This window comes from Agelaius phoeniceus, chromosome 5, assembly GCF_051311805.1.
Source record: "Agelaius phoeniceus isolate bAgePho1 chromosome 5, bAgePho1.hap1, whole genome shotgun sequence".
Taxonomy (NCBI): domain Eukaryota; kingdom Metazoa; phylum Chordata; class Aves; order Passeriformes; family Icteridae; genus Agelaius; species Agelaius phoeniceus.
Window position 1 is genome coordinate 118,018 of NC_135269.1, and position 14,656 is coordinate 132,673.

A 14,656-nucleotide genomic window follows, 5' to 3' on the forward strand; every position below is an offset into this window, starting at 1 on the left:
GTATTTTGCAAAGTGCTTCTCGAACTTCAAATGACTGACCTACAAAACCCGTGTTTAGAGAGGCAGAAAGAATACTGCTTCAACAGACAGTGGTAGTTACTTCCAAAAGTCTTTCCTAGTAACTCTATGTCAATGAACTTCACTGGTTTACTTCAATTTTAAGCTAAAAACCAAGGTCTGAAACCAAAAGAAAGACAGCAGTGACCTACAGAAACACCATGATGGGTTGGGCTTTCCCTGTCAAACTATACCTGCGTATACAAAATCCCAATCTCATTAATCTGTTAATTTCAAAACCACAGAGAAGTCTCTGAATGGTTTCAAGGGTCTCCAGGTCATCATTTAGAGTGGGCAAAATTATTGTTCTCGGTAGCATAAAACAGAATTGTCTTTAAATAAAGAAAACACAGGCCTACCTGCAGATACTCAGTGAAAAATGATCCCAGTTCTGTTTTCAGTAATTGCCTGTATTAAAAAGAGCAAGAAAAGAATCATGCTTTCCATCAATGCATTTCTAGTCAGCTTGCATGTTCAGCCAAATGAGATGCTGCAATAACTTCAAGTCAACTATGTTACCAAGTGGTGCAGGGTTTATAGCCAAGGAAATTAAAGCAAAATGTGGGCACATTTCTGTCTGTTTGTTGGCTCATACCAGATTATATTTGTCTGACACATCAGCAGAAAATTTTTTCTCTTCCGTCCCTCACCAGCAGATGAGCATATTAAGGGAAGTGCACTGGGCCAAGAAATCTCAGTCCAGAAGTACCTTTTTTTGTCAGTCAGGTAAAGCTGAATAATCCTAAAGGCACTTACAATAGTAACGCTGATTAACCATTATTCCAGTAAGTAACTCAATGTGACTGATGGACCATGCTAACTGACAGACATCCTGGAAAAGCTACTCTATGCATGTCATTCTCTCACCAGCCATGTAAGAAATAACTGAAGAGTGAGTTTATTTTAATTTCAAGAAGAGCAAGCACAGGCCCAACAGCATTGGGCTGGACTTGTCTGAGATATTGTCACAATTAAAGGAACCAGACTGGGCCATCTATCCCAGCCTGGGAATCAGACAGGGACAAATAAACCCAGAATATCTGTGTATTGTGGGGAATATACTGCAGAGTCTGACTCCAGTGCCCAGACAAAGCAGCAAAAGGTAGTAAGGGAAAGGGAATAACTAAGGATCATATCTGAAGACAGCTAGGGAATGTAATAAGCTGTCTGTCTTTTGCAAGTGCAGATTCTTTCCCACCATTTATTTTATAAAGCATTGGACAAATTTCTATAAGGAAATCTGCTGCTTTGCTCTTGCCAGTGAGAGGGTTTGGTAACAATAATAAGTGCTGAAAAAGCAGTAAAATGTGAAGTGTTGTAAATACAGGTATCAGCTTATATCGCTGTAATTTTTCTTACCAACTGTAACGTAAATAACTCAAATAGTAGATATTTCACTTTTTTTTAAAGGGAAGAAAGTTCCCATCACGCATCCCACTGGCCTACAGTTAATCTGTTGCAGATAAACTGGCACAGGGACAAACCTGAACACTCTGAGGCAGCAGCAGCTGTGACTGTGCCAGGCCCTGCAGGGCCCAGGCTCTTACCTGACTCCTTCATTGAGGTTGTAGAGCTCGTGGTCTGGCAGACCCTTGCGCTGGAACACTGCTATCACTCCATTGTGGATGCTGAAAGAGGACATGAGGAGTCATTAGTGCCCAGCAAGATGTGAGATGGGTATCACCTCCACAATTATCCCAGCATTTCTGTCTAGACACTCCAGCACCTTTTAAAAAGTCATAGATGATTCTGGTACTCCCCCCATCCCAAATGCCTGAAAGGAAATTACTGCCTAGAAAATAGATAACATCTTTGAAAATCAGTTCCTTTTGAATTGTTCCAGCTCAGTAGCTTTAACACCTGCACATCTGAAATCAGTAATTTCAAAAACTTAGGCCAGTATTTTTAAGTACTTCAAGTATGTCAACTATAACTTTTAATACACACATTAAGTATATTTGAGGCATTTGCAAGTATAGTTTTTATCTGCATGGCTCAGTACAGAGACAATTAACAGCTTCCATTGTGCTGGAGTCTGTGCAGCAGCAGCAGCAGCAGCTGCAGAACTCTGGAAAGCAGGATAAGGACCAGATCTGCCATCCTGTACACACAGGCTGTGGGGCTGCTGTGCCTTGTGAAGAACAGCTAAAGGTGGTCGGTGTCTGGTATAAGGTCGCCAGGGGATTCCTGCTGGTGGAAGAAGAGCTTATCAGAGAATCACAGGATGTCAGGGTAGGAAAGGACCTAAAGATCATCCTGTCCCACCCCTTGCCATGGGCAGGGACAACCTCCATTAGAGCAGATTGCTCTAAGTCCCATCCAACCTGGCTTTGAATGCTCCCAGGGATGAGGCAGCCACAGCTCCTCTGGGCACCCTGTGCCAGGGCCTCAGCAAACTCACAGGGAGGAATTCCTTCCTGCTATCCAATCTAAACCTCTCTGTCACTTTGCAGACATTCCCCCTTTTCCTGTCACCACATGTCCCTGTAAAATGTCTCCCTCTCCTTTCTTGTAGGCTCCCCTCATGTACTGAGGATGTGGTCAGCCCTGGCCTGATCCATGCCCAGGTCCAGCTGCTCCCATTGCAAGGGGCTGTCCCTGCAGGAGCTGTGCCAGGCAGCAGCAGAAATTGCCTTGGCAATGCCAGTGCCCACGTTAAACTTCGCCAGCCCATGCTAGGACAGCTCCTTTCAATGCTGGCTGGGAGCAGAGATGGTTGGAAGGTGAACTCCACGCTGCTCACTGAGAGATTCCAAATGCACAATGGCAGAGATGCACGATCCGAACAGCTCAGCCACCTTCAGCTAAGGAGAAGGAAACTGAAAGTGGCAGTGAAGGGTCTGACCGGCTGTGGGGAAATACAGACGTAGCCAGAAATAAGAACCATGTCCTCTTCTCTCTTCTGTTCCTTTGAAGATGTTTCCAGGGCCTCACACACCACTGCTGCCACAGCAGTCCCTCCTTCCCCCCTACACACACAGGCACAGATACACATCCACGATCTAACCCAGATTATTTTGGCTGGCTCACACAGACACACTCAACTTACAATTACTTGAAAATCAGCAGATAAATGTCTCTGGTTTACAGTGAAGTGACGTGGGTATTTGAACATTATGAGTAATATGGGAAATAAGATCAATGTAGTGAATAAAACAAGCAGTCTTGACACGCTCCTCTGATTCAGAAATGAACTTTGCAATGTTGCCTGCCAGACTTCTGCAGAGAACAATGACTAAATAAATACCTCTCCTAAAAGGCAACGTGCTCCCTCTCTTTCCCTCGGGCACCCCTTTCTAAATGAGGGAGAGGTCTTCTCTCTGCAGCTTAAGAGGTCCATCATTATTCCTCAAAGAAATAGGAGAGAGCAAGCTTTTTTAACCAGAATTAAAAGGGACAGGTTGTGAGCATTTAATTTATTGTCTGTATAGAACAGCACCTACATAAAACATCCTAACAGTGAACTTTCAATCTGCCCTGATCTCCCTGGTAGTGAGGGACAATATCCTTGTCTGGAAAACAAGCCCTGGCCTCATTAAGGTGACCAGCTGCCTTTCCTTCCCATCACAGACAGCAGTGCTGGTAGGGAGGGCGCAGGACACAGCCCCAGCCTGCAGGTTATGTGGGATGCTGCTGGTGGCCTCAGTTTGTGCAAGGATAATGAAAAGTTTGCTTAAATCTTCTTAGTTACCTTAAACTAATGAAAAAAAACAGACCTAGACCTTGGTTAAATCAATGGGTTTCCATAACAAGTGATTGCTTAAAAAGATTTGGTCAGAATGGTTCAACCTTTTGGTGTAAAGAAAACCTGAGCTGCTGCTCACACACAGCAGTCCTGCAAGATGCTTGAGGTGGGTGGATGGCCTGACCTGTGCCTGCAACCAGCTTCCATTGAGGCTTAAGGCAGTGATGTACACAATGAAACTTACATTGCAATAGCTCACCTGAACTGAAAATGCCTTGTGAACTCCCTTCTCTAACTCTTTTACAACATGAAAGTTAATAATGGGTGCCCTCATGCACTAACATTGCTGTGAGCACCTCCTCTGCACCTGCTCTGTGTGTGTGTGTGCACAGAACATGGTGCTGCAGGAAACAGAGTCCAATAGATAATGGTGTTAAATGGGTTAATAATGGGTGCCCTCATGCACTAACATTGCTGTGAGCACCTCCTCTGCACCTGCTCTGTGCGTGTGTGCACAGAACATGGTGCTGCAGGAAACAGAGTCCAATAGAGCCCAGAAAACTCCACAGAGCAGGCTTGCTGGAGAAGGGGAAATCAGGATGTGCAAACTGAAGGGACCTTTTTTGGGGGGCTGCCTTTGGAGTAACAAAATGTCAGATGGCTCCAACAATTTACTGCACTTATCTACCCATGGTAGCTACAGATTGCCAAAGAAAACTATCAACACCCAAGGCAGCCCTCACAGCCACAAAAACCAACTCAGCAGCCTAAGAAACTTCATCTCATCCAGAAGACAGCAACTCAGTGCACATTTGACTGAACCTCCAGAGGAGGAGGTGGCTCCAGCTGACCATCATGTGGGGAATGGCAGCTCCAGCACACACAGCACAGACTGTGCCCACCATTAGCTTCACCATGAAGGGACTGGAAGGTGCAAATCCCTGAGGCACAGAGCTGGATGCTTGCTGAGGGCACCCCCAACCAGCCCAACAGGGGCAGGCTCCAGGTGGGCAGGGTGGGCTGAATTATTCTGATATTTACAGAGTATTAATCAATTATAGGCTACTGCCTCCAGGGCTCATTACCACCAGAACAGACATTTCTCCTGAGCTGCTGTTTGTCCGTCATTACCACCAGAACAGACATTTCTCCTAAGCTGCTGTTTGTCCAACATTACCACCAGAACAGACATTTCTCCTGAGCTGCTGTTTGTCCGTCATTACCACCAGAACAGACATTTCTCCTGAGCTGCTGTTTGTCCAACATTACCACCAGAACAGACATTTCTCCTGAGCTGCTGTTTGTCCATCCAGACACCACAGGGTGGGAGGCTGGCTCCCTCCAGTACCACCCATAAGTGTTCTTTCACTGACATCTGGAAGCCAAGAAGAAAAAACTATTGTGATTAAAGCAGCTTTCTGCCAGGTCAGAATCAGTCTGGCCACAGAGATGAGGAATTACTAATATTTCTAAATAAAAACTGAATAATGGAAGAAAGAGAAAAATATGCTGGTCTGGAATATTTTCTCCACTGGAAAAGCCTTCCTGTGATCTGAAAAAACATTAACCATAACTTGGGAGACGAAATATGGTTTTCATGGCTGTAAAAGTTATTTTACAGGAAGTTGTTGTGCTTATTACAACCCTGTAAAAAATTAGCCCAGGCCATAAAATGCTTTCAGGTATGGTATGTCTCCTCTAATTTACTGCTGATCTCACTGATGTCACAAGAAACTCACCTGCTTTCTTCACCTTTTCTTTGCTGTCTCCTACGCCTTCATGTCTCTGTGAATTTTCCATATTTTCTTACATCAAAGAGGATCTCAAGCCTTTGACTAGAGGCTTTCCCAGAGCACAGCTCAGCCAGTATCAGCTCCTGATGAGGCAGTCTGTGCTGGCTCAGTCGGAATGGAAACGCTGCCATGGATTTTATCTGGCCTGAGTGGGCCCCTGGTGTGTGAGCTCAGGATTAAAACCCCTTCGTTTCTCAGCCCAATGGGTTTAGTCAGCATTCAGCCTTCATTTCTTGCCTGAAGCAGAAATGGGGGCTGAGGGGGAGAACAAGAACTGAAGACAGGGCTAGTGAAAAAAATCTGAACTATTTCAATCCAATGCAAATTCTGTGAGCTGTAATTCAGGAAACTGTCCCGCTATGTTGCCATTGCTTGCTAGCTAACTGCACCGTCAGTGTTTGGCTGCACAGATCCAGGGTCCATGGGAAAGCAAGCTCTGAAAAGCCATGATACAAAGTCTCATTTGCCTAAAAGCAGGCAGCAGCTTGGCACTGATTTCCCTTTGATGTTACCGTGCTGAGAAGTTCCACTGCGTTTTAGTTCAGACCTAAGGGAGGTCCTCAGGGACGAAGTGACCTTCCTTGGTACCACAGTGCTATGCTCCCCCAGCAGGCTGAATCTGGCTCCCTCAGGCTGTCCTGCCCTGGTGCCTAAATGCAGAAATGATTCTCAGGTGTGACAATTCAGCCTGAGCTGGGACTGGTGTGAAGGGGGCAGAGGCAGCAGAGGGGACAGCACTGGGCCATGGGGGCCACACACAGAGCAAGTGCAGAGGGGCAGCCATGCATGCACCCCAGGGACAGAGCTGCTGTGCTGTGAGGGACCCCAGGAGCAGCAGGGACAGAGCTGCTGTGCTGTGAGAGACCCCAGGGGCAGCAGGGACAGATTCAAAGCCTCTTTGAAAAGCAGGCACACACGTGCCACACCCAGGCACAGCTGCTAACACCAGGCAAAGAAACAGCAGACATTTAAATATAGAACAGCCAGCCTTGGTGAGAAGGGAGAGCTCTGCTGGTGCATCTTGACTTCCCTGATCAGCAAGCTCTTATGCTTACACAGAATGAAACAACACAAGCAATCATTTCATTTGGAAGGAAAAATACTCCTGTAAACCGAAGTATGCGAAGTGTCCTATGTTGGGTTGTTTCAATTTTGCAGCAGAAAAAGAAAAGAAATTGCACAGCCCAAGATTTAAAAAAGCCAGACCAGATTTCTGGTGAGTGAAACTTTAGATGTCCAGGAATGTTCAGTATCATTTAAGACCTGACCTTCCTCAGGACAAAGACCCAGTTTTTCAGCCTGTAGAATATCTGAGTTTCTTAACAGTAACAGATGATACGAGTCTGAGCCTGGAAGAAGAATTACCCTCACTCTTTCACTCAGAAGAAGGCCTTGCCCTGTTAAACAAGAAACCAAGGGCCTTCCCTTTGCCCGTGCAGTGACCCAGCTCATGTCTGCAACAGCTGTCACAGCTCTGGCAGCTGCTAATGCAGGGACACGGTGACACCTGAGCCACGGCACAGCCCCATGGTGCCATCACCTATCCCACAGCACAGCCCCATGGTGCCATCACCTGTCCCACAGCACAGCCCCAGGGTGCCATCACCTGTCCCACAGCACAGCCCCATGGTGCACACCTGAGCCACAGCACAGCCCCACTGATGCTCTGGGGTGTTCCAGGGGAGCATGCCCTCACAAGGACAGCCTGCCAACGCCTGCACTGGCAAAGGCCACCCAGGGCTGGAAAGCACGGCCAGGTGTGAGTTCATGCAAAGCAGTGTCAGGGTGACTCATGGACACCCGGTCAAGGAACAGGCAATGGGACAGTTGTGCAATTGTGTGGATGAAACGTGCAGATGTACAGCTCATTGACTGGCAAGCCAGTCTGGCAGCCACTTCTGGCCAGAGCTGCACCTGTCCTGTCAAAATTAAAAGTTACAGACTCTCGCTTGCTAACAAACGCATCCCAACTAGGGAAATTCTCTGGTTTGAATATCAGCAGGCCCAAGCTTGGAACTCTCTGCCTCCCAGCAAGCTGGGTGCCTGACCTGCTCTCCATTCACAGCGGCCTCCACAGCTCCCTCCCCACATGCAAAGCCTGGAAAAACCAACCTCTGCCAACAACAGCTGTCAGCACACCATCACAAAAAGGGTCTGGGGACTCTGTCACCATGATCCCCTCCCAGGAGTCTCTTACTCCCCGCTGCTTCCCTTAGGGGTACTGACAAATAAAGTCCCAACTGGCACGACTCAAGATGGCCCAATCTATCCTTGAACTACCACCACCATCCATCTGCACATCAGGTACAACTCAGGGTCATACTAGCAGCACGATATTTGAGAGGAAAATCAGTCTCTTTTGTGATCAGCACAGTTTCAGAGTTTAGTGCACTGTTGGCATTAAACGACTAATTGGTAATACAGACATGAAACCACAAATCAAGTGGTGAGAAGGACAGAAGATATGCTATTTTATATATTTTATTTTTCTCAGAATTTTAGCAAATGCTTCTGCATTTCACTGGTATTTTTTTTCCTAGAGTTGTACCACCTTACCCTTATAAAATACTACAGATGACACTTTCCAAGCTGTGATCCAGGAGGTGACATTTCATTTTCAAAAATGACCTAAGAATTTAATTCCTAATGATTTAGAGACTTAGATTAATCTTTTAAGATTGTCACCAAAATGGACTTTCTGACTAGCTGAGCTAATTGACACATTCACAATATAATGTTTGCATAGGTTTTCTTGTAAAACAGCCACAGAATTAAAATGCATAAATACAATAAAGTAAACAATCAGGGCTTATTTTGCCCATCCAAAGTGCAAAATAAGTGCATTGCATGTGTTTGCGTGTGTACATACATACATGCACAGATCTATTTGTACGTGTATTGTAACACGAGTAAACTTAGCAGACTTTGCCCTAACTACCAGCAACAGCCATAGACGTGCAGATAAAAAGTATGTGTTATAAATGATCAATAGATTTCTAACATATATCACATACGTATTTTAATAGCTGCGCACATGTAATTTAAAAAAAACCAAAGAACCTAAGCCAAATAAACTTTGAATATCTAGACAGACACAAAGATATGTTTGTAGCTGGAGCCTAGGAAACAAGTTGTTGTCCCAAAGGGAAGCCAGGGATCCCTGTTTGTTATAAGCCTTCAGAGGAAGATGAAGAGCACGGGGTAAAAAGCACTCCCGTGTTTATCCGAGTGGGCAGCCCCCGGCACACCAATCCCCGTGCCAGGAGCCGGCACACGGCGCCACCTTACCTGTTCCAGGCGGCGTTGGAGCAGGCCCGGCGCTGCTGCGTCCCCCGCTCGTCCAAGGCTGCCTGCTCTCTCTTGCCCAGGTCACTGAGGCTGGGCGAACTCATGAACTTCAACCTGCGAAGAGTCCTCATGGTCAGAGGTGTGTGTGCGTGTGGCAGCTACAGACACACCATCCTGTGCACACGCATACACACGCGGCTGGGCAGCGGCGGCAGCGTGAGCGGTTCCCTCCGGCTGCTGTGCAAAAAACAAACTTAAAAAAGAAAGAAGAGAGAACCGGTCTCTACGGAGCACACCTCTGCCAGCAAGAAAACAAACCTTTAATCAGATCAACTCTGACGTCACCAACTGGGGTTAATCATTTCTCCAGTCCTTTCAAGAAATAAGTCAAACTTCTGGCTGCTGCCACAGCGCACTGAAGGGGCCCCTGTAACCGCGGCTGCCCCGGGCGTGGAGCCTTCCCTTCCCTTCCCTGTGGTGTCCCAGGAATCTCGCTCAGCACTGCGCTGCTCCACCTGTCACAGGAACTGCCCGGCTCCTCCAGCAGCGTTTCCCAACCTCTCCCCCTCTTCCTGCACTCATAAATGGAAACAAAACTGCAGGGCCACGGACAGGAACAAAAGCAAACAGAAACAGCAAACCTAAGAACCAGCACTGACGCACGGAGCCTTTACTGTGCAGTTTCATAACAAGTGCCTGTGCCCTGCCACGTTACGACACCGAGTACTCGCACATCCACACCCTCAGAGGCTGCTCTGGCTCAGAGCTCGCACGAAGGGTTCACGAGCAATTTAACTGCAGAGTGAAAAGTGACGGTCTGGGGTTTAGCATTTGCAGGAATTCTTGGTGGCCCACACAAGAGCCAGACGCTTTGCCTTTCTCTGGCTTTTATTTTAAATTGTGCTAACAGCTGCACAACATGGGGCACACTATGTTTCTACAGGAGCCCCATGTGTCTTATCTTCAAAGGAAAATCTTTCTCTGAGTGCAGCAGCGGAGCTGAAGGATGTGCTGCTGCCACCAGACTCCAGCCCGTGCTCAGTTCACTGACACTCACTGGCAGTTCTGTTTCAAACCCACGAGTGCCTGGCTCATCTGCTGAGATAGTTTGCAACAGACGGAGCCAGAACATCAGAATGGCTCTTCCGTGGCCACGGCACTGATCTGCAAATGGTCTGGTAAAAGCCACAAAGGCTCCTTGCAGGGTAACCTCCGCTCACTGCAAAGGGGCTGCAATACAAGAACCTAGCCTTGGCTTTTTTTTTTCTTTCTGTTTTCTCTTTACTCTTTTCATCTGTGATAGCCTGTTGTCTAGATTCAGGCTATAACCAGATTTGTTGGTGTCCAAATAACATGACAAAGCTTACATTACAGGAAAACTCAATTTCTCACAGAGAGATCTGCCCCATGTGCATCATATACTGACATATTTTAGTAAAAAACAATTCCTCTCACTATCCAACTGAGGTCAGATAAAATTATTTCCTATAAATATTTACTTCCAAAATTTGAATTTGGTGTTAGCTCCATGGGAACCAACTGCAGAACTACTTACAGAAATAAATCTGTTTTTACCTTGTGCCAGTTTTAGACATAGTTGTTTTATCCAGCTGTGTGAATTAGCATTGCATTAATTGCCCTTCCCACACCAAAATTCTCAAGTATACAAACCAGGATCACAGTGGATGGCATACAACATTTCACTTTGGAAGGGACCTGCAGCCCCACATCTAACCAACAAAGACATTACTATCCCCAGTCTCTGCCAGATGTTTATGTTTAAATCCTTCAAACAAAGAACAATCTATTATGTATATGGCAGCACAAGGAAAACAAATACAACTATATATATATATATTCATTTTTTAAGGGATGAGATGCCTTCTACGGCATACCAATGAGGGAGCAAATACACCTCCAGCAGAACACTGCTCTATCCAGATAGCATGAAGGGTACTCCATTTCTGTGGGCAATATGGCTGGGGAGAGCAGGGCAACACAACCCGGCCTAAGCTTCTGCTAAGGGCTCAGATAAAATGTTTGTTTGCCCTGTTAAGTGAAACAACGACTTAGATAGACAAGGAGCAATCTAATTCTCTCTAATTTCATTTTCCACTTAGCTCAGGAGCTTTTCTGCTTGTCACTTGCTGTGAATTTGATAGGTTTTGCAAAATGTTATTATACTGGATTAGATCCTTGGATCTTTTAACTCTTGGATTCCATCTGTATGGTGAAACACTACACCTGTAGGATTCATTCTGTTTTTATGCCACCCCATCAATTGCAGTAAGCAGTACTAGCCTCAGAGTCAGCACATGCACCAAAACCACAGCTGAGCCAGCGCCTCAATCTCCTGAAACATTGTTAACAGGGGACAGGCTTTCTCTACACTCCTTTCTCCTTTTTATGATTACACCTGACCAAATGATGATTTATGATAAAATAAATAATTTTCAACAAGGGCTACCTCCACCCCTAACTGCAGAGTAAACCTTCAAACTTATACCATGCTGTGAGTCCCCTGACACGCTTGACTTTAGGTCATTCATTAACTTGGCCTAAGCAGCTCTTGGGTATGAATGGAGAAGACAAAATCTGCACTTCAGCATTACAAGTGCAGAGAGAGGTGGTGTGACATGCCCAGGCCACCCCATGAGCAGGTGGCAGGGACAGCAGGAGATCCTGGAGCTCTGTTTCCCATTCCCAGGTGGCAGGGACAGCAGGAGATCCTGGAGCTCTGTTTCCTGTTCCAGCAGAGGAACAAGTGGATCCTGCAGGGCACAGGTAGCTGGGGATTTCTGGGGCCCGGGCAGCCAGAGGGCAATGCAGGAGAGGACAGAACTCCTGGGAAGGGCTTGTGCTGAGCTGTGCCTCTGCAGCCCTGGGGCAGAGCTCTCCATACAGAGCTCTCCATCCATGCAGCCCTGGGGCAGAGCTCTCCATGCAGCGCTGCTTCCAGAGCAGTTCCACAGCACAGACTGCTCGCCACTGGCCATGGAGAGGGATGAGAGCCCTGTCAGACCTCCTGGGAGGGAGGGGAGACCTCCCAAAGGCTCAGTAAGGAGCACTAGAAGCTGCTTAAACAGAACAAGTGTACTCAGCACAACCCCAGAGCTGAGGCTGTGAAGCACTGTAGGGTAACCCACTCAAACCCAGCATGCCATACACGGCACCAACACCACTGTTTGGCTCACACAATGGCAGAGCTGAGGCTGTGAAGCACTGTAGGGTAACTCACTCAAACCCAGCATGCCATACATGGTACCAACACCACTGTTTGGCTCACACCATGCCTGCAGCTCAAAGGTTAAGTGGTTTACCACACAACCACCTTGGCAAGGAAGGCACTGCCAGCCCTAGCTCCTTCTCCTCCCCTCCAGCATCTCTCCTGTAAAAACAGGCCAGTCTCTACCAGAAAGAGCCCTATGATTTGTGGGGCCCACATCCTGCCAGGGACTGCACAGCAAGCTCCAGAGCCACCACAGTGCCAGAGCCATGGGGAATTTCTGCTTACCTGGACTCACTTCTTTCCAAAGGCCTGAGACAATATATAGGTAGGTAAATACCTGGAAGTTGAAGAGGATTTATGCTTTTACTAGAAAACCAAGTTAACATACAGATCCAGGACCTTGTATTAGACACTGCTTTTAAAATCACAAGGGTCACTGCACAGTTACCTCCTGATATGTCATTTATGTCTGCAATATTCCTGCTGAGACTGTGCTTTAAAGACTGTATTGCTGTGCCTAGAAAACATTAGGAAAAAACATCTCCAAGCATACACTTGATTTCAAAAGAATGAGATTTGCTGAAAAAAAAATAAAAGAAAAAGAAAGAACCACACATTTTATGTACTAATGTTAGTTTTTACAGTTTAATTGTACTGTCTACTTAAAAGTTTCTTTTTGATCATGAGGAGAGGGAAAAAGAAGCAAAAGGTAACGTTCACCATGGGAAACATTAGGAAATTCACAACCTATGAAATCCCTGATAAAGCTGTGACTGCTGTGGGTCAGCATGTTTCACACTACACCACTCTGCTGCTGCAATGAGAGGTGAGCACTGCAGTGGTATCCCTACCAGGGAAGATATAAACAGTAACAGAGTTTGCCATCTCAGCTTTAGTCACCCTTCAGAGCTCTGCCATGAAACAAAACAACTCAATAAATACAAATTTTAATTGGAAAAGAAAAAAGCAGCCCACTACTTCACTTCATCTCCCCATCTCTTTTGGAGAAGAGAGCAGAACTTGCTATAGTGATGTTGAGTGGTGTGCACTTTGCAACCAAAGAAGAGAATGGTGAAGCGCCTCTGTGGCAGAAAGGAGTTAAAAATCTCCCTAGAAAAACGCATTTCAGTTTTTCACAAAGTACACCACAAAGCTTAGGGCATGCCTTGACACATGCCAAGGCTCAGGAATTAGTCTGTCAGAGCAGCACAGCCCTCTTAAAGGCACAGCACAGCCTGCCACAGCAGCACACGGGCAGCAAAGCAGAGAGGAAGGAGATGCAGCAGAGAGGAAGGAGATGCAGTCACCAGGAAAAAATAGAGCCAGGAGGAAATGAAGTTGTAAACCTTAGGACTCATCAATTCTTTTGCTACAGTATCTAAATAAAGCTCCTTTATCATCAGAAAACAGAGAATAAAGAGAGTAAAGAAAGTATGAAACCAAACAAGGTCTATTTCCACCCTTCCTCCTCCATCCCACCGACTCTCTGCAACCTCTGAGATAAAGGCATTCTTAAGGATGCCTTTTGTTTATTGAGGTTAGTCCTAAGACACCTTTGCTTTTGCTAATCCTTTATCTTATTTTTGCCCTCACCACAGCCAAGTGCTGATTTGTAAGAGAGGACTTGGCCTTACTGGGACATCTTCCCAACCTTTGGAACCCCTCCTGTACCTCTGCATCCTGAGACCAACCATGCCTGCACGAGCACAGCTGCCTCCCTCCCTTTGGACTCAGGTACAGACCCCAGTCCCCAGCACAGGCTAACACAGGCTGTGAACTGAGCAATACCTGCTAAAGCATCCATGAAATCCCACCCCCTTTGTCAGCAGTTTTTGGTTTTACAGAGCACAGCAACACAAGCTGTTCTTGAAATACAGTCGACAGCTAAATCTGTTTTGTCTTGTTTTTCAGGATAAAGGCACCAGGAGAGAATTAGGACAGGAATGGGCCTTTTCTGCCCCCATCCAAAATATCAAGGTTTCACGATAAATCAATTCTCCTGGCTTGCAGTCTGGCTCCTAGTTATCTCTGTAAAGGTTCTAGGAGTTAAAGACAGTGCAGTGACCCAAAAAAGGCAGTGGCTCTGCTGGAGGAAGTGAGGACCAATGCTCTGGATTACATGACCTGTGGCATTACCACCTCCCACTCACATGCCCCAGGAAAGGAGATGGATGGGGTTCTGAGTGCCAAATGTACCTGTTTCAGGTATTACTGCTGCTCACCCAGTAAATAAATTAACAACCTGTTAACCCAGTAACCAGTGTACACTCCAAGACAAGCTCACAACTTTGCACTTAAACAGGAGTCAAATCTTACATTTTGATTTAGAAAGCAAGGTCTCAAGAGTTCTGATCAGTAAGTAAATCAAACATTTAAAATACTTTGTGCCCTTATTACAAGATCATGAGACAGTGGAAAATTAATCTTACAAAGTAATTGAGCTCATTATACACATGATTTTTTGCCTTCCTGAGCTCTATGTCAATTCTTTCCTAAATTGCCATCTTGCATAATTTTATCTGGCTCCCAGAACACCGTGACCTTAATGCAGCAGCCACAGTATCTCAGTGCTGTCTTCTGCAGTTATACATGGTACCCTGCCTT

General features: G+C 46.1%; 1 protein-coding gene across 7 annotated transcripts in view; it reads right to left on the reverse strand.

Moving 5' to 3' along the window:
* Positions 1-14,656, reverse strand: part of PRR5 (proline rich 5) — a 64,260-nt gene that overhangs the window by 20,704 nt on the left and 28,900 nt on the right. For 6 of the 7 annotated variants that reach the window (XM_077178040.1, XM_077178045.1, XM_077178043.1 and 3 more), the window contains 3 exons: positions 8,824-8,937; positions 1,605-1,685; positions 417-465 (listed from right to left, as the gene is read on the reverse strand). In XM_077178040.1, the coding sequence (XP_077034155.1) occupies positions 417-465; positions 1,605-1,685; positions 8,824-8,927 (234 nt within the window). In that variant the 5' untranslated portion in view covers positions 8,928-8,937. Of the gene's footprint in view, positions 1-416; positions 466-1,604; positions 1,686-8,823; positions 8,955-14,656 lie in introns of those variants that run through there. The other variant, XM_054631731.2, reaches the window with a different exon arrangement.